Here is a 20,898-nt window from a genome sequence, read left to right as displayed (position 1 = left end):
TTTGAATCATTTGTGTATAAAATAAGGTGTAATAAAGTATAGCTATTTTACACATGCATATTGTTAACCATGGTTGTCCTATATTGACATTTTCTAGGGTACTTTTCTTACCACATTGAACATAGAACTAGCAAGCTATGGTTATTCCTTCTCAATACCATATCCCAGTGTACTTGCTTCATAACAGTGTAACCAAGACCATGCCCTTGTTTCTAGCATACTTTCTAATACAGTGCAAGCTGTAATTCCATGTAATGACTTCTTAGGTGCTTTTCTCATTGTTGTTTTGTTTTTATTGGTCTTAGTGACTGAACCTAAGATATCAAGAGTGGTAGGCAAATGCTCTACCACTTGGTTAATGCATTCACTTCTTTTTTTACTTTTGAGACAGGGAGTTACTTAGTTGCACAGGTAGGCTTTAAACTCACCTTGTAGCCCAGGCAAACCTTCAATTTGTGATATTCCTCCCTTTGCTTCCCAAGTAGATCTGTTACAGACTTGTGCCACTTGACCTAGCTTTCTTATTAGTATTGAGATAGATTTTTCCCTTTTCTAAATTCACTGTATATTGTGTAATGATGCTTATGGTTGGAGAGAATCTTTTGGCTTGCTGTTAATTCTCATGATAGTTATATTAGAGTAGTATAAATGTCATTTCTGTGACTAGAAAATGCAAATTCAGGCATGAAACTATAGCTAGAACAAAGCCTCACACTTGTTTGAAATGGCACTGATTTGCATCTTTAACTCAAAACTCTCACTAAATTTAGCCATTTTAACGATCATACTCTCTATACCTTCCCTTTTTAATTTTTAATTTTTATTTTATGTGTATGGGCATCCTGGCTGCATGTATGTCTCTGGACCATGTGTGTGCAGTGTCTTTGGAAGCCTGAATAGGCATCAGATCCTCCAGGATTAGAGTTACAGATGGTTGTAAACTGCTACATGGGTCTATGAATTGAACTTGGGTCCTGAAAGAACAGCCAGTGGTCTTAATCACTGAGCCATATCTCCAGCCTCTATTTCCATTCTTGACACAACCTTTGCCTAATCCACAGTACCATTTCCCAATTGCAATTAGAAGGGCAAAAGGACTTTGCATATACTACTCTGTTCAGAACTGACTGCAGGATACTGGTAGCTCAGACCTTGGAGTCTACATTCCTCATAGATTCTGGAAATGCTGAAACAGTGCAAGAAATAAGTGGAACAATGACATTTTCCTTAGGTATTTCCAGAAGATTCTTTTATTAATTGAGCTGTCACAGTTGATACCAGCCTTTTTAAGCCTCATGTTTGCACATAAGGGGCCAAGCTGAGTAGAGTTACTTTAATCCTAATGAAAGGTATCATTCTACAGGCTTTTAGCATGAGAAAACATTTAAATGCACAAGCTATCAGCTCAGGTTTGATGCCAAGTAAATGTGTGTCATGTTTGTTGCCTGGTTATAGGGATTTTTCTATCCAGAAGCAGAAGACAAGGCATTAGATAGCCTAAGGCTAGCCTCAGCCACTAATGCAAATATAATAGATACCATTCCATAGTTGGAACTTAATGAATCCTAGAGGCAGATGGGATACCCAGGCCAGGTTCCACTTGATAGGACTCTTACCTCATTTTTTTCAGATCTCCTCTTATCTCCTCTTCAGCAGTACCTTTATTACCTATAGGAAAAGTCTAGTCTGGCTCTTGCTTTCTAGATTGTGTTACGACTACACAAAGTTAAATAGAGCTTTGGGTAATGATCTGGTAAATTTGATCGGTGGAAGAAGCTACTGCTTTTATTTCAATTACCATTCAGTTCCCCAGCCAAACTCTGCATTTCTGGATATGGTTATCATTTCTCCAAATCACAAAGTTAATAGCAGATCACTCCTTCAATTAGTATGATGCCTAAACAACTTGGAATAATTATTAGCTTATACATGTAGAAACTACCTGAATGAAAATGCAAAGAAGTCTTGAAATAGTTTCTTAGGCCATTTAGCATGCAATGGACTGTTACACAAAAAAAATTAAGTGTAACCAATTTCCTCTTTTATGAGCCATAATTCAAGCTGTAGAGCTTTTTATGTTACTAAAAAAATCAGTTCATTGCCATCAAAGCCATTGTAAATATTTGCTTTAGTGACCCATTGGTATTAAAACAGTATAGAAAGGTATATAGTGGAGCAGTGTTTGGTTTAAGAAACAAAACACAGATTGTTTAATTTAATTAGAAGGTTATAAGATATTTTTCTTATTAAAAATACCAATCTTTCATAAAACTGAATGGTTTTAATGGCTCTTGAAAAGGTTGTAGGACTACCCTTCTCCTTTAAATCCCCCAGTCTTGTAGCTATATCTAGTTATATGACATCATTCTTTAGGCGCGGGGGTGGGGGTTGGGGGGTGGGGGTGGGGGCTGCGTTCAACACAGGATTTCTCTGTGTGTAGCCCTGGCTGTCCTGGAACTCAGTCTGTAGACCAGGTTGGCCTCGAACTCACAGAGATCTGCCTGCCTCTGCCTCCTAAATACTGAGTCAAAGGCATGTGACACCACTGCCCTAACATTATCATTCTTAAGTATAAATTCTGATTCCACTAATTCAATACAGCTGTTGTTTTGAGGTCTTAACATGTACTGGGGGTGCTCTATGTACTGAAGTTACTATTATGAAGTTAAAAAAAACTGATATTATCCACTACCTGCCTGGGCAAACATTAGACCTAACTGTATTAGTATGATTATAATTAATCAGAAACATTAGATGGTAAGGGACAGTAGAAAGCATTTTAAGACTTATTTTGATCAGTATTAATCAGCATATATATAGTAGGCAGGACATACTTATTGTTAAGCTTTATGTTTAGTCATTATAGTGTTTATTTCTGCTCTGCCACCCAGCTCCCAAATAAATCACCTACAGAGGCTTATTTTTAATTATAAATGTCCAGCCTTATTTTGGCTTCTTTCTTGCCAACTTTCCTTAACTTAAATTATCCCCTCTACCTTTTGCCTCTGGGCTTTTTCCATTGTCTTCTTTAAGTCTTACTCTTACTCTATGGCTGGCTGTGTAGCTGGGTGGCTGGCCTCTGATGTCCTCCTCCTTCTCTGACTACTTTCTTCTCTCCTCCATCTCTTTTCTTCTTCTCCTCCCATATTTCTCCTTCTATCTATTCTATCTGCCAGACCCACCTATTCTTTCTCCTGCCTTGTTATTGGCTGTTCAGCTCTTTATTAGACCATCAAGTGTTTTAGACTGGCACAGTAACACAGCTTCACAGAGTTAAACAAATGCAACATAAATAAAAGTAACACACCTTAAAATAATATTCTACTACATTATAGTCTTATCCATCAAATATTTTACTATAGCTGGGCGGTGGTGGCGCACCCCTTTAATCCCAGGACTCAGGAGGCAGAGGCAGGCGAATCTTTGTGAGTTCAAGGCCAGCCTAGTGGTCTACAGAGTGAGATCTAGGAAAGGCTCAAAGATACACAGAGAAACCCTGTCTCAAAAAAAAAAAAAACAAAAAAATATTTTAAAGAAAAAAGAGATTTTTCTAAAGATTTGAGTGATAAAGAAAGGCCTCTGAAGTGTTCCCTTGGGTTAAACCACTTGTTAGTTTTGTTTAATCAAGTTTTACTTACAAAATAGGTAACTTCATGTGTTCAGTCTAGTTCAAGAGTTCTTGATTAATTTTTTTCCTTCACTAGTCTCAGAGTAACCCACAATATTGTCATCATTCAAATGGTAGTCACAAGTACATGTTTTTCTTTGTGATTCTGATCATCCAGTTATAATCAAAATTTACATAGACTCTTGATTGAATTTCATTAATTTCACAGCATGACCCCAAAAAACTCAGGGAAACATAATATTGCTTATCATTTTATTTAAATGTTTATGAAAAAAGATACAGATGAGTAACCAGATGACAGCAGGCAAGGTACACAGGAAAGAGTGCAAACCTCTAATGCCATCTCCACTCTTCCAGCCTTTAGGAAATCTCCGCATGATCAGCTATCTGAAAGGTGGTCTGGTTTTGTTTTGAAGGTTCAATAGAAGTAACAAAGCATAATACAACTGCTTAAATCATCGACCATTGGTGATAACCTCCACCTGTTTTATCCTGTTATTAGTATTTTACTCTTTTGGGGGGGCCTGCCACCCAGCTACCAAATAAATCACACATGGAGGCTTATTCTTAATTAGGAATGCCCGACTTTAGCTTGGCTTTTTTCTAGCCAGCTTTCCTTAACTTTAAATTATCCCTTCTACCTTTTGCCTCTGGGCTTTTCCCGTTCTCTTACTTCTGTAAATCTTACTCTTACCCCATGGCTTGCTGTGTAGCTGGGTGGCTGGCACCTGGAGTCGTCCTCCTTCTCTGGCTTCTTGATCTCTTCCTCCTCCTCCTCTTCCACAAAGATTTCTCCTATTTATTCTCTCTGCCTGTCAGCCCCACCTATCTCTCTCTCTTGCCTAACTATTGGCCTTTTAGTTCTTTATTAGACCAGTCAGGTGTTTTAGACAGGTGAAGTAACACAGATTCACAGAGTTAAACAAATACAACATAAACAAAAGTAACACACCTTAAAATAATATTCTACAACAATCCTCCCCCTCAGGGGTTGTGAGATGGAGGTGAAAGCTCCAGCCATCAAATTAATGCCTTAATTTCTCTAGTGACTTGCTATTCAGAAGGATAGCTAGCTATGGAAGGCCACCAGTTATCTCATTAGTATATAAAAGATACATATCTCTTTCTAGTGATTACCAGAGGTTTTTTACCATAGTTCATTATCCAGAATGTCTCCAAGGGTGAGAATATTGAGAAATGTAGGTTTCATCCAAAACTGTCCAATTCTAAAATTAGGAGCAGCGGGCTTTTGTTTTATTGAACTAGGTGACGCTGTCATCTCTTTCTCTGAGCCCCTTTTAAGGTATTAAGTAGTATTAGATTGCCCTCACGTAATCCCATTTATTCATTTATGACCCGCAACTGTGATTCCTGCTTTTCTTTATATCCAGACTTTCTCACTCTGGAAAGGGTAATTAGGTTTGTCTACTGTGCTCATCTAGACTATAGGCATCTAGTTAAGAGGAACCCTTCCCTCAGTCTGCTTGCTTAGCATTTATAGAATCTTGCATCCTATTCCCTACAGGAAAAATGAAAAACTTGAAATTTCTTGCTTCAAAATCATTATGCTTCCAGCAGTTGTGGGGTTTGTTTGTTTGTTTTGTGTATGTATGTTTGTATATATGATTGTTTTTTAAATATTGGAAATTAAACCAAGGACTTCACACATGCTAGCCAAGCCTCTTACTACTAAGGTATATCTCTAGCATTTTTCTTTCTTTTTTTTTTTTAGATTGCTAGAAATTTGTTCAACATTTTATAAATTAGTATTCTTAGTAAGATGTCTCTTTTTTTTAAGTTATTTTTTTTATTTCTTTTACAATACTATTCAGTTCTACATAATAGCCACAGATTCCCTTGTTCTCTCCCTTCCTGCCCCCCTCCCCCGAGGACTGGGATCGACCTGATAGACTCAGTCCAGGCAGGTCCAGTCCCCTCCTCCCAGATTGAGCCAAGCGTCCCTGCATAAGTCCCAGGTTTCAAACAGCTAACTCATGCAACGAGCCCAGGACCTAGATGCCTCCCAAACAGATCAAGCCAATCAACTGTCTCACCTATTCAGAGGGCCTGATCCAGTTGGGGGCCCCTCAGCCTTTGGTTCATAGTTCATGTGTTTCCATTCATTTGGTTATTTGTCCCTGTGCTTTATCCAACCTTGGTTTCAACAATTCTCGCTCATATAGACCCTCCTCTTTCTCACTAATTAGACTCCCAGCGCTCCACCAGGGGCCTAGCCATGGATCTCTGCATCCAGATTCCTCAGTCCTTGGATGGGGTTTGTGGCACAACTATTAGGGTGTTTGGCCATCCCATCACCAGAGTAGGTCAATCCCGGCTGTCTCTCGACCATTGCCAGCAGTCTTTTGTGGGGGTATCTTTGTGGATTTCTGTGGGCCGCATTTTTCTTTTTTGAGAGAGGATCTCCCATAAATACTCAAGCTGGCCTTGAACTCACTCTGAAGCTCAGACTTTGGCAATACCCCCACCTTAGCCTCCTTGGCAGCAGAGATCATCAACCTGTACCACCAGGCCCAGCACTTAATAGTTTCACCCTAGTCCTATAACCATTGCATCTGATTAAAAAAGAAAGAAAGAAATTGAGGTGGTCTGTGAAAGGAGAAAGAGGGCATAGAAGCATCCTGTGTTAGCAGATATTGCATAGTCCTCTATCTTCATCTACCTCTCTTGGAACATCCACCAGAAAAACAAGAATTTCTAGTGGGGATACTCCTTTTATTACACCATGCTGAACATGAGCACACACTCATTGACCTGTCATCTCAAAATAACATTCTTACCAGACTGGAGATGCCATATGTGTTAGAAGCTATTATAGAAAATAGAGAAGCAGATCAAATGTATATTTTACAATGTACAACTAGCATAGGCTTTCTTGCCATAAAATGATGAACTTGACTTTGCTGATAGAGAGGAGTCTTTTCATCCAGCTCAAAGCTATTGTTAAAGAAGAAGAATCTGTTTGTGAGGCAGGGCCAAGCAGCAATCTCTCCTTTTATCCCTGTCCTTTAAATATGAAAATACTTTTTAATATTAATCAGAGCTAGTCCCGTGTCTACTTTCCCTCAGTACATGGCATATCAGAATGGTTTTGTAAGTATTCTGATTCTAGAACCAACAGAATCAACATTGCCTAGGAATTTAAAATTGAAAATAAGATGCCTGTTTTAGTTTATAGTATGTTGGCCTATACTTTCGAGATTTGGTGTTTGCAGACCTTTACTCTCCATACTGTTCCACAGAGACAAAAGAATTGTATATTTTACTTTGAAGTTACCACCTTTAACACTAATACCTTAAGATTCCAAAGGGGGGCTAGAAAGATAGCTCAGTCAGTAAAGTGTTTCTTTTAGAAGCACAAGGATATAAGATCTATCCTAGGGAACCACCTAGAAAAGGCCCAGCATAGTGGCATGTACTTTAACCTAAACACTGGGGAGGTGGAGCTAGGCAGATCCTGAGACTCACTGACTGGCTAGCCAAGTTTCTTTGGGGAGTGCCAGGTCAGTAAGAGATCCTAGCTAAAAAGAAAGATGGACAGTTTCTGGGGAACAACACCCGAAGTTCTCCTCTGGCCTCCACATACACATACACACAAAAGAGACTAAATGGGCCAATACTAATCCAAATGCATGATGTGAAGCAACCCAGGATTTGTTGAAAACTGAAAGTGAATATTTTGATCAAAAATAGAAAGCCTCAAAGAATTTCAGTTTATTGAGGAAAATCTAAATGATGCACAAGTAATACCACTAGGATCGATTTAAAAAGAGAATTCAAACTTGCTGGCTAATAGGGAAAAAGGAAGACTAGAATGCTTTATTTATGTCAGTGCTGCTACCATGAAAAGCTTTGAAAAATAATTAGAAGGCAACTGCTGCTGGAGTTCATCTCTTTTACCATACATTATAAAAACCTTAATCTTGTGCTTATACTGGTTCTTGTCAGCCCATAATTTTAACTATTTAAGCATACATTACCATAAAGGAGGATAAAATTGTGGGTTTCTAAAAGCCAGGTATTATAAATAGAATAGATAAAAACTGTGATAAAATGACTCAAAATGACTTATTAAATACTCAAAATTAAATGACTTATAAAATGCTCAAAATGACTTATTATAATGGAAATTTTATTTCATTAGCATATTTACCATTATTTGTAAAAATATACATATTATATTTTAACCTATTAATTGCTTTTTCTAATTTGGAAACATTTTTTAGGAATACCTGAGAAAATAGGGATGGAAAAAACTTTTAATTTTTTATTACCCTTTACCTGTTGTATCTCCTAACTAGATAACTGTCAACATTTCTCTTCTGTATAATATGTTCTATAGTTGTAATGCTTTTTACATCAATGCAGTATTTTTTATTAAACTTTCTTTTTTTTTATTCTTTGTGTACTTCACATCATGCATCACGATCCCATTCATTTCCCACCCCTTTGTATCTGCCCTTGCAACCTCCCCTGTAAAATAGAATAAAATTTAAGAGGAAAAAAGGACAAATTTCCTCTTGGAAGCTATAGTATAACACAGTGAGTCACGCAGTAAATCCTTTTATCCATATATCTTTACATGAAAGTGCTCATTGCAAAGAGTCTTTGTCTGGCCGGGTAGTGGTGGCACATGCCCTTAATCCCACCACTTGGGAGGCAGAGCCAAGGTGATGGATCTCTGTGAGTTTGAGGCCAGCCTGGTCTACAGAGCGAGATTCAGGACAGGCACCAAAACTACACAGAGAAACCCTGTCGGGGGGAAAACAGAATCTTTGAGGCCTCTGGTTTCTGCTGTACTATCAATGCTGGGCCCTCACTGGGACTCCTCTTGGATATCCTGTTGTTGCCCTGTGTCATGGAAATCCTGCAGCTTTGGGTCTGCAGAGCTGGCCTCCTTCAGCAGATCATAGATGGGTGGATGTTGGGGTGAGCCAACTCATAACTCTGGTACTGGGCCTGGGTAGTTGCCGGGTTAGTCAGTCCACCAGCTCTCCCGTTTTCACCACCAGGGTGAGCTCTCCAGCATTGTCCTGGCTAGTTCACCCCTTGCAGTGATGAGGAAGGGGTGGGACCAATTCTCCCTCTTTCACATCCTCAGGGTCCATTCTCCCACACTTTCACATCCTCAGGGTCTGTTCTCCCACACCTACACCTTCAGGACCAGCTCTACTCTGTTGCCCAGGCAGGGTGTAGGGCCACTCTCCTGAGTGCAGCTGGTGAGAGACTGGGCCGCTCTCCCACCTGCTACTCTGTGTGTGTGTGTGTGTGTGTGTGTGTGTGTGTGTGTGTGTGTGTGTGTGTGTGTATGTGTGTGTGTGTGTGTATTAGGGACTGATGATGATGACTCTCCCCTGCCCACACCACCATATGGCAGATCAGGGGTGGGGCAAGATCTCCCACGCTCATCTTCTCAGAGGGGCCACTCCCAGTCAATAGGGTCATCTCTCTGGTACTGCCCAGGTGAGGTACAGGGTCCACTTCCAGAGTGCTGCAACTGGTAAGGAGGAGGTTCAGCTCCCTTGCCACCACAGGTGGCTGGGGCAAGGTGGAGCATCTTTCTCTTGCCCTCACCACCATATGGCAGATGAGGGGGTGTGGCCAGCTATCCCACTCAGGGCCAGCTCACCGGCACCTCTGCCAACAGGGTCAGCTCTACTGTGCTGTCCAGGCAAGAAGCAGGGCCCCCTTTCCTGAGTGCTGCAGCTGGTAAGGGGGAGGGTCAGCTACCTTGTCTGTCATATGTTGCAGGCAATGAGAGGCAATGAGGGGTAAGGGGAAAGGCGTCTCTTCCCTGTTCACACTGCCATCAATGCAGTATTTTTATTGAGTCCTAACAAGATAGTTCCCCCAGATTAAGGTGCTTGTCACAAAAGCCTGATGACCTAAGATGGATCTCTGGATCCTACATTATGGAAAGAGACAACTGATAGGGGATATCTCTCTGTACTTTGTGAATATGTGTTGCTCTGATTGGTTGATAAATAAAGCTGTTTGGCCTATGGCAAGGCAGCCTAGAGGCAGGCAGGAAATCCAAACAGAGACAGGAAGAGAAAGGAGAGGAAAAGCAGAGCCAGCTGCCACTGAGGGGACAACATTAGCAGCAGACCGGTGAAGCCATGGAATATGTAGCAAAACATAGACTAATAGAAATGGATTAATTTAAGATATAAGAGCTAGCTAGCAAGAGGCCTGCAATAAGCCTTACAGTTTGCAAGTAATATAAGCCCCTGTGTGTTTAATTGGGTTCGAGCAGCTGTGGGACCAGGCAGGACATAGGAAAGCTTCCAACTACAGACACCTGTCTTCTACAAGTTGTCCTCCGTAACATTTTAATTGTGCTTCTCATGGGGGAAAATACCAGTTTTTCTTTTATTGGTATGCCAGTTACATTTTTCCATTGGATTATGTACATTCTGGTGGGGAGATGTTCACTATGTTGTTTTCTTCATTGGGAAATTGACTTTTTACTTTACCTTATAAGAAACATTAAAGGATTAAATTAAAGGTACTTAGCTTAATAAAATAGTCATGATTTTCTGTCCTGTTAGTCTTCTACATTAAGTAAGTTTTAGTGTCTTTGAAAATGCTCACAACTTTCTCATTAATTTGATAATACTGCATTTATAATTACGGCATTTGACAAGTCTTAGAAGAAGTGATTTCTATGGCTATGGAAATAGGACTGCTTTCTTATAGCTGGCTAAAAATTAACAATATTAAAGAACATGTATATGTTTATGTCCTTGTTTTTAGGTGGATTATGTATTTACAGATAAGACTGGAACACTCACTGAAAATAGCATGGAGTTCATTGAATGTTGCATTGATGGGCACAAATATAAAGGCACAACTCAGGAAGCTGATGGATTATCTCAAACTGATGGACCCTTAACCTATTTTGATAAAGCAGATAAGGTGACATTTTCCTGATTAATATTTTACCTGAGAAATCAATCCTTGTAAGCATGCTTTATCCCTACATAGTAGAAATACAGAATTTTCCAATGGGTGCATGATACAGACCTTTAAATAACCATTTGTACTTTTGACTGCACCTTTCTTTTGTTAACACTTTTAGCATTTATAAACAACTAGAACTTACAAGTAGAATTATAGGAAATGGCATTTTGAACAAAACATGAACTTGGCTGTATGTGGATTCACATTTTTTTTAAAAATATCAGCACCTCTAAGAATGTTGTCTCATCAAATTATTAACATTCTAGTTTTTTCATGTTAAATAAATCAAAGTCTCCTTACACATGAACACTTGCTAGATTGTGCCTTAGATACCTAACTACCTCTTAGGCCATGAAGAAGTTACTACCTTAGGTATAGGTGGTACTACACTAATCTGGATGAGTTAATACATATTCCAGGGATACAGACTAGGAACCATTAATTTTGTTAGTTGCTAGATATTTGTTTGAATATTGGGAATTTATAAATTTTCATTACTTAGTTTCCTATAGATTTTAACATTCTGTCAGTTTAAACCTTTTTCTTTGTGCACTGTGTAGTTACCTAGTGATAAAAATAAAAATAATAGTCATTTTTCTGTTTCTGTTTTACAGAACCGAGAAGAGCTCTTTTTGCGTGCTCTGTGTTTATGTCACACTGTAGAAATTAAAACAAATGATGCTGTTGATGGACCTACAGAAACAGCTGAATTCACCTATATCTCCTCCTCACCAGATGAAATAGCTTTGGTAAAAGGAGCAAAAAAGTAAGCTTTCTTATACCTCTGTGAAAGTGAAACCACAGTGGGGGTAGGAGTTCATTTAATGTTTTTTTCATTTGCTTCAGTAACTCTATCATGTGCCTCTCCTATTTTGTAAGTTCAAAAAGAAAATAATGATGCATTGATTTTGCTTGCCTTATTTATACATCCCAGTCACTAGTCCAAACTGTCTTATTATTTTATAAATCATGTAACAGTGGCAGCTTTTGAACAACACATGTTCTTGCTGAGTGATGCCAGCAGTTTTGATGTCATTTGGTAACTGACAATCCAGTTTACCCATGAGATTCAAGATGACTAAGTACCTAAAAGGTCACACTCTGTGTTTGCTGCAAAATTGGAATTACATTGTCTCCCTCTTGAATTCAGTAGTAGCCAGTCATTGGCTTGCTCTTTGTTGTCAGCTCATCTTGAAAAGGGAAATGCAATTGGAGATTGAGATAAAAGGAGAAAGGCATTTATAAGGATAGGTAATGACAGAAGAAGAGGAAATTAATTGTTTCTTGAAGATATACAAGTCTTTTTATTGTTTTTGATAGGTTTGGGTTCACATTTTTGGGAAATTGGAATGGACATATAAGAGTAGAGAACCAAAGAAAAGAAATAGAAGAGTAAGTAGCTCTGTGTTTTGATGTTTGTCATTTTTTAACCCAGTTGTTTACATTAAATGGATTCAGAAAGGAAAGAAAACTGATGTACCTATAAATACTGAACTGTATTCTCCCATTTCAGGGTTTTACATAAATACAGTTGGAGTAGGAAAAGCTATTTTTCATAGCTGTTTTTCAGAGTAACAAAATAAGGGTTTGACACCAGGCTGAGATCCAGGAATCCGGTCGAAGAGAGAGAAGAGGGATTCTATGATCAAGGGCATCAAGATCATGATGGGGAAACCTACAGAGACAACCAAACCAAACTAGTGGGAACTCATGAACTTTAGATCAACACCTGTGGGGCTTCCATGGGACTAGACTAGGCCCTCTGCATAAAGGAGACAGTTGTGTAGCTTGATCTGCTTAAGGGGCCCCCTGGCAGTAGGATCAGGATCCATCCCTGGTGCATGAGCTGGGTTTTTGGAGCCCACTACCTATGGTGGGATGCCTCACACAGCCTTGAGGCAGGGGGAGGGGCTTGGACCTGCGTCTCCTGAATGGACCAGGCTGACTCCCTATGGAAGGAGGCCTTACCTTGTTGGATGAGGGAATGGGGGCATGGGTTGGGAAGGAGAAGGCTGGAGGGGCAGGAGGAGGGAAGAGGGGGATCTATGATTGGTATGTGAAGTGAATAAAAAATTTCTTAATAAAAAAGTGAGGGTTTGAAGTAGAAGTTTCAGTTTGATTTACATGTTGTCTTGTAGGCAAAATGAGTCTTGCTGAACTATCTGTGAAATGTAGATAAAAATATTCACTCACAAGTCCCTCCTTTTTTAACTCTTCTGTATTATTTAATCTAATTAATAGTTCATCCATACATAGACAAATCTAAGCCATCTCGTAATGTTGTTATACTCTTTAAACTTTTCTCTGACTTCTTACTGTTTTAAGATAAAATGCCATGTTTCTGAAATAGCACCAGAGTTCCCAGTTCTAAGCCCCTGCTTACTTTGAATACATTATACATATAGAGCTTTTCTATCATTGAGTTTTCCAGACATTGGAACTTTAAACTCTGTGAACCATAGCTGCCATGCATGCTTTCATACATTTTCTCCCCTATGCTCTAAAAGTCAGCCCCATTTCCTCATCATGTCATTCTTTTAGAATCCAGCACATACCCTTTTCCAGGAAACATTCTTTCAGTAGGCCTTTTTTCTGTGCTTGGGTCTCTCCCTTTTGAGTATTTTTGATTTAAGTATTTCGTGGACATGGAATATAGTTATGTTCATTATCCTTTGTCTCCTTTATAATATGGTAAGTTTTTGGAGAGAAGTCTTTGGCAGATTCATCTCAATTCCTTAGAACCTAGCACATTGTCTAACCCCACAGTAGATACTCCAAAATTAAAATCACACTATACCCCCTCCAGAGCTGGCTTGGTGAGCCAGTTCTTTGTTTTCCATTCCTGTGTAGTCACTCTCTTTATAAGTTATACAGTGAGAAAAATAAAAATAACTTTCACTGCTATTATCAGCATGCTCTACATGCAGAGAAATTCCAAAGAAAAGTGAAAGTACCAATTGTATACAAAACTAGCTCTCCACATCTAAAGAGCAAAGCTTTGTGTTCATTAAGATGTTTCAGCCATGTGCTTTTTCTTATTCAGCATAGTTGAGGTATTTCACTCTTTTGCCTTTCCTTTCCTAAAGGTATGAACTTCTCCACACCTTAAATTTTGATTCTGTCCGCCGACGTATGAGTGTAATTGTAAAGACCCAAGGAGGTATGCATCTTTAAAATTTGACTTCTCTATCGTTTTCTACTTGTAAGGTTTATTTATCAACTTTTTGAGGAAAGAAATATTTTATGTAGTTTAGGATTAAGCAGTCTTGCAGATTTTACTGAAACAGCACCTCTATATCGCCTAATGGTCTGGAATTACCAATTTAGAAGTCTAGAGTTCAGAGAGGGGCTGGTTTTCAATCCTTCTCTGACCTCTCTTATTATCCTACTGCTTTATACTCCTCGGAAGCAAGTCAAGTAGAGATGTATAATTAACTCAAGTTTCTGGGAAAGGGCATTTTTGTTTCATTCCAGAGATAAGAATTGTGAAAGAATATAACTTACTTGCCTTTCAGAGAAATGGGTACCATCACGTGTAGGCTCCTCAGTGTCTTTGGAAGGCACTATTGTAGTTTGCCTTCTGTTCAGATTCTGAAAAACCCATGGGAGAGCACTCCTACTTTATTCGCAAAGCTCTCAGATGTATGTATATGTGTGCACATGTGTTTCTTTGGCCTAAGAGGTTTATTTTCAAAATATCCTTGATATATTTTAGTATTAATTCTGTTGCAAATTCTTAATGAGAATAGGAGAATAAAGACAAACCCATAGAGAAACATGGTTCACTATACTCATGCTTTCTGGGATGACTGAAAAGTCATGAGATTGGTTTTAGTATATCTCCATGAAATTTGTTTATGACTTAAACACACTTCAGGTGTGTGATTAGAAATGAAACATTTAGCATTTAAATACTACTTTTATATGTGCACATCTATACCCATATTCTTCTGCAAATGGTAAAAGGCCTGCAAAAATGATATGCAAAGGTCAGTGGTCCCAAAGCTACACTTTTTAATTTGCTCAGCTATTTGCCTCATAAGGAAAAAGTATCTTTTAATGCTCAACCGTACATGATCTAAAACTGAACTTATAATATCAGCATTCTACAAAAATATTTTCAAGTTCCCAGTACAGCCCATAAAGCAAGTGTTCTTCTGGTTTATTCAAAATGCATTCAAGCTGTTGGAGCATGAGTTTGGTTCTTGGCTCTAGGTTGTGACTGGCTACATTTTCAAAGATAAGTCATTTGGAGTTCCTTGACACAGCCTAGTAGTCCATGATTTACTAGGCTGTAATTATGGCAGGGGTACATGTAGTGATACCTGGTTTGTGTATTATGTCTACAATGTTCTGGAGAGATGGTGATTGTTCTTCTGACAAAGTAAAGCTCTAGATATTTCATTCCATTTGAACACTGCAAGACAGATTCAAAAATATATAGCAGCTGCATGAGAGAGGCCATCTTAACAAAGTTACCTCTTCTTAAAATCCTAATACCAGTCTTCAGATTCTAAGTTGAGTACTTTGATTCTTTATTTTAGGAGATATACTACTGTTTTGTAAAGGAGCAGATTCATCAGTTTTTCCCAGGGTGCATAACCATGAAATTGAGTTAACCAAAGCTCATGTGGAACGTAATGCAATGGTGAGTCTATGCTCCTCCCTTCAATAAGTAAATGGAGAAATCCTAGGTATAACTATGTTTATCATTTTAAAATAGATGTTAAAATTAATTTTAGTTTATTTTATAGTCTATTTCTTGTACTTGGAAATTTGGTTATATTCCTATATTCTTTATTTTAACATAAAGATCAATATTGTGGTCAGAACTAGTACTTGGTGAAGATGTTTCAAGGATCTTTTCAAAAGAGCTATTATTTATTTAGAACTTGACTGAATGTTAACTTTTTAGTTCCATTTTGTTCTTTTTTAAAAATTAAATGTGTCAGAATTTATCTTGTACAGATGGATAAAGCAAATGCATTTCAAGAATATGACTGGGCTAGAGAGATGACTCAACAGTTAAGAGCATGCACTGGTCTTGCAGAGGACCCAAGTTTGGTTCTCAGTACCTACAGTAGGGAGCTCATAACTACCTGCAACTCCAGCTCCAGGAGATCTCATGTCTCTGGCCTCCACAGTTACCGGCACTCATGTGCACATAACCATACAGAAACATACACTGACACACAGTCAACACATAATTAAAATAAATCCTTATAAGAGTATGACATTCATTCAGCTATTACAGAGGTAACTGTAGACCTTCTGTTTTGCTTCTAGGATGGGTATCGGACTCTTTGTGTAGCCTTCAAAGAAATTGCTCCCGAAGATTTTGAAAGAATTAATTCACAACTAATAGAGGCAAAAATGGCCCTACAAGATAGAGAAGAAAAACTGGAAAATATTTTTGATGAGATTGAGACAAACATGAATTTAATTGGAGCCACTGCTGTGGAAGACAAGTAACTAGATACTCTTGCTAATTTTTTTGAAGTTATAATTACATCACTTTCTCCCTTCCCTTTTCTCCCTCTAAAACTTCCCATGTCCAACTCTACTTTGTTTTCTTTCACATTCATGGCTCCTTTTCCTTTAATTGGCTGTTTGTGTGTGTGTTCCTAAATATTTAAATACCTATTCAGTCCATATAATGTTACTTGTATGTTTGTTTTCAGGGCTAACCATCTGGTATTGGATAACCAATTGGTATGCACTTCCCTGAGGGAGACTATTTCTCCTCCCTCAGGCAGTATTCCTCACTTATTTGTAGTTCTTTATCTCTTCCTGAGCTTTCCCCTGGCCACATTACCATATCTACTGTATCATCTTTGTTCAGGTCTACTTTTATTATTTTAATGACCGGTCATTTTGGGTAGTAAGACCCAGATTAGTAATTTATTCACATATTTTGAAATATCTCATTTAGCACTTTCATCTGTGTAAAGCTAAAGATTGGTTTACCAGGTATAAAAAAATACAGCAGATTTTGAACTCTAGAAATAGTTTCAAGTTAAATATATGTATCTTAGAAAAAATGAATCCTTTATCATTATAGTTTTTTGAATATTTACTAAATCATCTAATTGTTTATGTAACTTTTATAAAAACAGCCTTATAGTACATAAAGCAGGATTGTAGAATCATTTGAGCTATTGCCTAGAAGAATGGATAAGATTTTGGTAAATGAGCAAAACAGCACAAGATTTTAATATGCTTCAACAAGCCAGAATATATTTTTGAGTACTTTAAAATAAGATTAAAAAGAAGACTTAAATATATAAGGCGAGCTCTGTCAGACATTATTGTAGGACTTGGTCAGTAATCTGCTTGAAGTAATATTTTAATTCCTTAGTATTGTACAAGTTTTCAAAGTGTTGTAAATTATGAGAAAGGGACTAGAGAGATGGCTCTGTGGTTTAGCATACTGGTTGCTCTTCCAGAGAACCTGAGATCACTTCCCAGCATCCACATGGTATCCATAGTCATCTGTAACTCCAGTCCTAAGGGATCTGATGTCTTCTTCTGCCATCCTTGGGCACCAGGCATGCACATAGTGTACAAATATATATGCAGAAAAAAACAGCCATGCACATATAATACATTAATTAAATTTTTTAATTATGCAAAAAATCACAGATGTATCCAGCCATTTGAAAGTATTAAAGTTTTCATTGTTTTATTTTATGTTAATATTTATTTATTATTATTTGATACTTTGATACATGTATATAATGTAATTTAGTTACTTCATTCCCATTAACCTCTCTCATCCTAGTCTTGCTCCCATTGACCCTCTTCTTAAGAACAAGGTCCCCTCCTATTTTTATGTCTGCTTCCTTGTCTGTCTGTCTGGGTTTGTTTGTTTGATTTTTGTTTTTTACAACCCATTGAGTTCAGTTAGGGTTGCTTGCATAGGCATGAGTGGTATGATCATTTACTTGAACATGGGCAATTTATTGGTGGCTGTGCCACTAAAGAAAATGACCTATCCTACCTCAGCAATCACTAATTGCCAGTGGTTACTCAGAGAGTAATTATGAGCTCCTTCCCCACCACCCATGATAGAATCATTCATTGATAGGTCTCATCTTGTGCAGGTAAACCAGTCTGCTATGAATGTCTGAGTGTAGTGGCCATGCCATGTCCAGAAGATAACAGTTCAAAGTACTCTTCCTCTGGATCTTATATTCTTTCCATTCCCTCTTTCATGATGTTCCCTAAACCATGGAGGGATAATACAAAATTCTTACTAAGTCTGAGCTGTCAACTGTCACTTATTTTCAGCACTTTGACCAGTTAGGAATTATTTCAGTAATTATCACCCACTGCAAAGAGAATCTTCTCTAACCAAGGTTGAGAGCAGCACTAATCTATGAGTATAAACATAAATATTTAAAAGACATTTTGAGACCATTTCGGTTTATTTAAACAAAACAAAACAAAAAACAGTAGGTTACCGCTTAGGGCCTAGGACCTCTCCAGCTACAGACTTTTGGCATGAGTTCCTTTCCATGGAATGGATCTCAAATGCAATTTTTTTAAGATTTATTTATTTTACATGTATGGGTGTTATGCCTACATGTGTGCCTATTGTAATACATGTATGCAGTGCCCTCAGAGGCCAGAAGAGGTTCTCAGATTCCCAGGAACTGGAGTTACGAACAGTTGAAAGCTGCCATTTGGGTACTGGAAATTGAACCTAGGTCCTCTACAAGAGTAGCCAGTGCTTTTAACCACTGAGCCATCTCTCCAGCTCCCTCAAACACAACTTTTGAAGAACAGTTGGTTACTCCTATCAGTCACATTCACGATATATTGCATCAGTGGACACATCTTACCTGGCAGGTTGGTATTGTAACTCAAAGAGTTTATGGATAGATAAGACTCTTGATAGCTTTTCTCTCCTAGCAGCCTATATAACACCTTCAAGCACACTGAAAGCTAGCAAGCAGGAAGGAAGCTTACAGCTCAGTTCTAGCCTTGATTTCTCTGTCCTGCAAGCATTGTGTATGGTATCTTCAGCCCAAGGGTTTTACCACCTAGTCCTGATAAGCAACCAAGAGCCATGGCAAGAGCTTGTTTTGTTTGGGGATCTCTGGGGCCTCACATTCACAAGGAAAGACCTAAAGAGATGGCTCAGCAGTAAAGAGTACTGGCTGTTTTTCCAGAGGACCAGGGTTCCAGTTCCAGGTAATCCAGCATCCTTTTCTGGCCTCCTCGGACCCTGTGTGCATGTGGCACACAGACATACATGCAGGCAAAACACCCATACACATATAATATAATATAATATAATATAATATAATATAATATAATATAATATAATATAATATAATATAATATAACATAACATAACATAACATAGTATAATATAGTATGATAATGTAATTTAATGTAATATAATTTTTAAAACTTACGGAGTGGCATTTAGCACTTGGATTTTCATTTAATAACCTGTGGCTTGTGGAAGCACCATTACCCACCCATTCAAACTCATTTTATAAACATCACTTTACAAAACATGCAGCTACAAAACACCATGCAGCTATATTGAAGTATTCAAAAAGTACTTGCCAAAAACCAATGTCTGTACATCTAATGAATTTCTATATGATTTTAATTATATTTTATTATTTAGCTTATAAACTAGCAAGTTCCATATGACTTTTCAATATACCCCTTTTTTATGTTTACCCTCTTGCCCAATCTCCTCTTTATTCATCCTCATCTTCTCTAAAACCTTTCCATCTTCAATTTCTGTCCAGAAATCTTTTAAGAGTATCCTATTTTTATTTTTAAGTGTGTGTGTGTGTGTGTGTGTGTGTGTGTGTGTGTGTGTGTGTGTGTGTGTAAAATGGGTGTGTGGGAATGAGAATGCCTTGTATTTGGGAGTGCCCATGCAGGACAGACATCTGATTTCTTGTAACTGGGGTTGTTACAGGCTGTTGGGAGCCTCCTGACACATGTACTGGAAATCAAACTAGGGTCATCTGAAAGAGTAATACATGCTTTGAACCCCTTACCATCTTTCCAGCCCCGCCTGAAAATTCTTTTAACATATATTACAAAAAGTTAAGTTTCATTGTAGTACTCCCATACATGCATATATTTTAATCATATTCTCTGCTTTTATTGCTCTTTCCTACCTCCTGTGTCTCTTCTTTGCCTTCCTCTTAACAAAATTTCTTTTGTAAAATTTCATTGATACTCTGGTGGCTGAAAGGAACCCAAAGATTGTGTCATTCTGCTATCTTTACCTTTTAGAATTATTCTTAAATTCTCAATAAAAATTATTGGGTTTCCTTTATATTTATTTATTTACTTACTTACATTTCTTTTTATGAGACAGGATCTCAACTGTGTGGCCCTGGCTTGCCTAGAGCACAGTATAGCGACCATGTTAGCATTAAACTCACAGAGATCTACCTGCATCTGCCTCCCATGTGCAGGGATTAAAGGCAAGCCACCATACTGAGCAACTTTCCTAATATTAAAAGCTCCTCAAAGATAGAAATTTACTCCCAGTCCCCATATCTAATTAGAATGTTTTAGCTCTTTCCATTTTGGAACAGGTTAAGAATTTGTGTGGTTCACCAGGCATGGTGGTTTATGCCTTTAATCCCAGCACTTGGAAGGCAGAGGCAGGGATCTCTGAGTTCAAGGCCAGCCTGCTCTGCATAGTGAGTTCCAGAACAGTCAGTTGCATAGTGAGATGTCATAAAATGCACTTAAAGTGGCAATGAATACAGACATTTGGTGAGATTCTGGATGTTTTTGCTTATAGTTTCAATTCTTATTCTGCCACTGGTTACCAATTACCTTAAGAAATATGAACTTTTCTGAACTTCATTGTTTGAAATTCAATATAGTAAGAAAAGCTTTGCCAGAGACAACACAACTGTGATAAGAAGTCAAAATTCTAGAATTGCATTGCTAGTGACCTGTAAGAATGCTTGCTTCAACAGACCTTCTTCTGTCAAGAATTTTAGAGGTTAACAAGATTTCTTTGTGTTTGTAGGCTGCAAGATCAGGCTGCAGAGACCATTGAAGCTCTGCATGCAGCTGGCTTGAAAGTCTGGGTGCTTACTGGAGACAAGATGGAAACAGCCAAATCCACTTGCTATGCCTGCCGCCTTTTCCAAACCAATACTGAGCTCTTGGAACTGACCACAAAAACCATTGAAGAAAGTGAAAGGAAAGAAGATCGGTTACATGAATTGTTGATAGAATACCGTAAGAAGTTGCTGCATGAATTTCCTAAAAGCACTAGAAGCCTTAAAAAG

At 38.1% G+C, this 20,898-nt stretch overlaps 1 protein-coding gene across 11 annotated transcripts in view; it reads left to right on the top strand.

The window, feature by feature from the left end:
* Nucleotides 1-20,898, top strand: part of Atp11c (ATPase phospholipid transporting 11C) — a 199,222-nt gene that overhangs the window by 114,238 nt on the left and 64,086 nt on the right. For all 11 annotated transcript variants that reach the window (XM_037199084.1, XM_028854235.2, XM_028854236.2 and 8 more), the window contains 7 exons: nt 10,403-10,564; nt 11,224-11,375; nt 11,930-12,001; nt 13,696-13,769; nt 15,154-15,257; nt 15,896-16,077; nt 20,634-20,897. In XM_037199084.1, coding sequence (XP_037054979.1) covers nt 10,403-10,564; nt 11,224-11,375; nt 11,930-12,001; nt 13,696-13,769; nt 15,154-15,257; nt 15,896-16,077; nt 20,634-20,897 — 1,010 coding nt within the window. The remainder of the gene's footprint in view (nt 1-10,402; nt 10,565-11,223; nt 11,376-11,929; nt 12,002-13,695; nt 13,770-15,153; nt 15,258-15,895; nt 16,078-20,633; nt 20,898) is intronic.

Source organism: Peromyscus leucopus, chromosome X, assembly GCF_004664715.2.
Source record: "Peromyscus leucopus breed LL Stock chromosome X, UCI_PerLeu_2.1, whole genome shotgun sequence".
Classification (NCBI taxonomy): domain Eukaryota; kingdom Metazoa; phylum Chordata; class Mammalia; order Rodentia; family Cricetidae; genus Peromyscus; species Peromyscus leucopus.
This window is presented reverse-complemented; position numbering and strand designations above follow the sequence as displayed.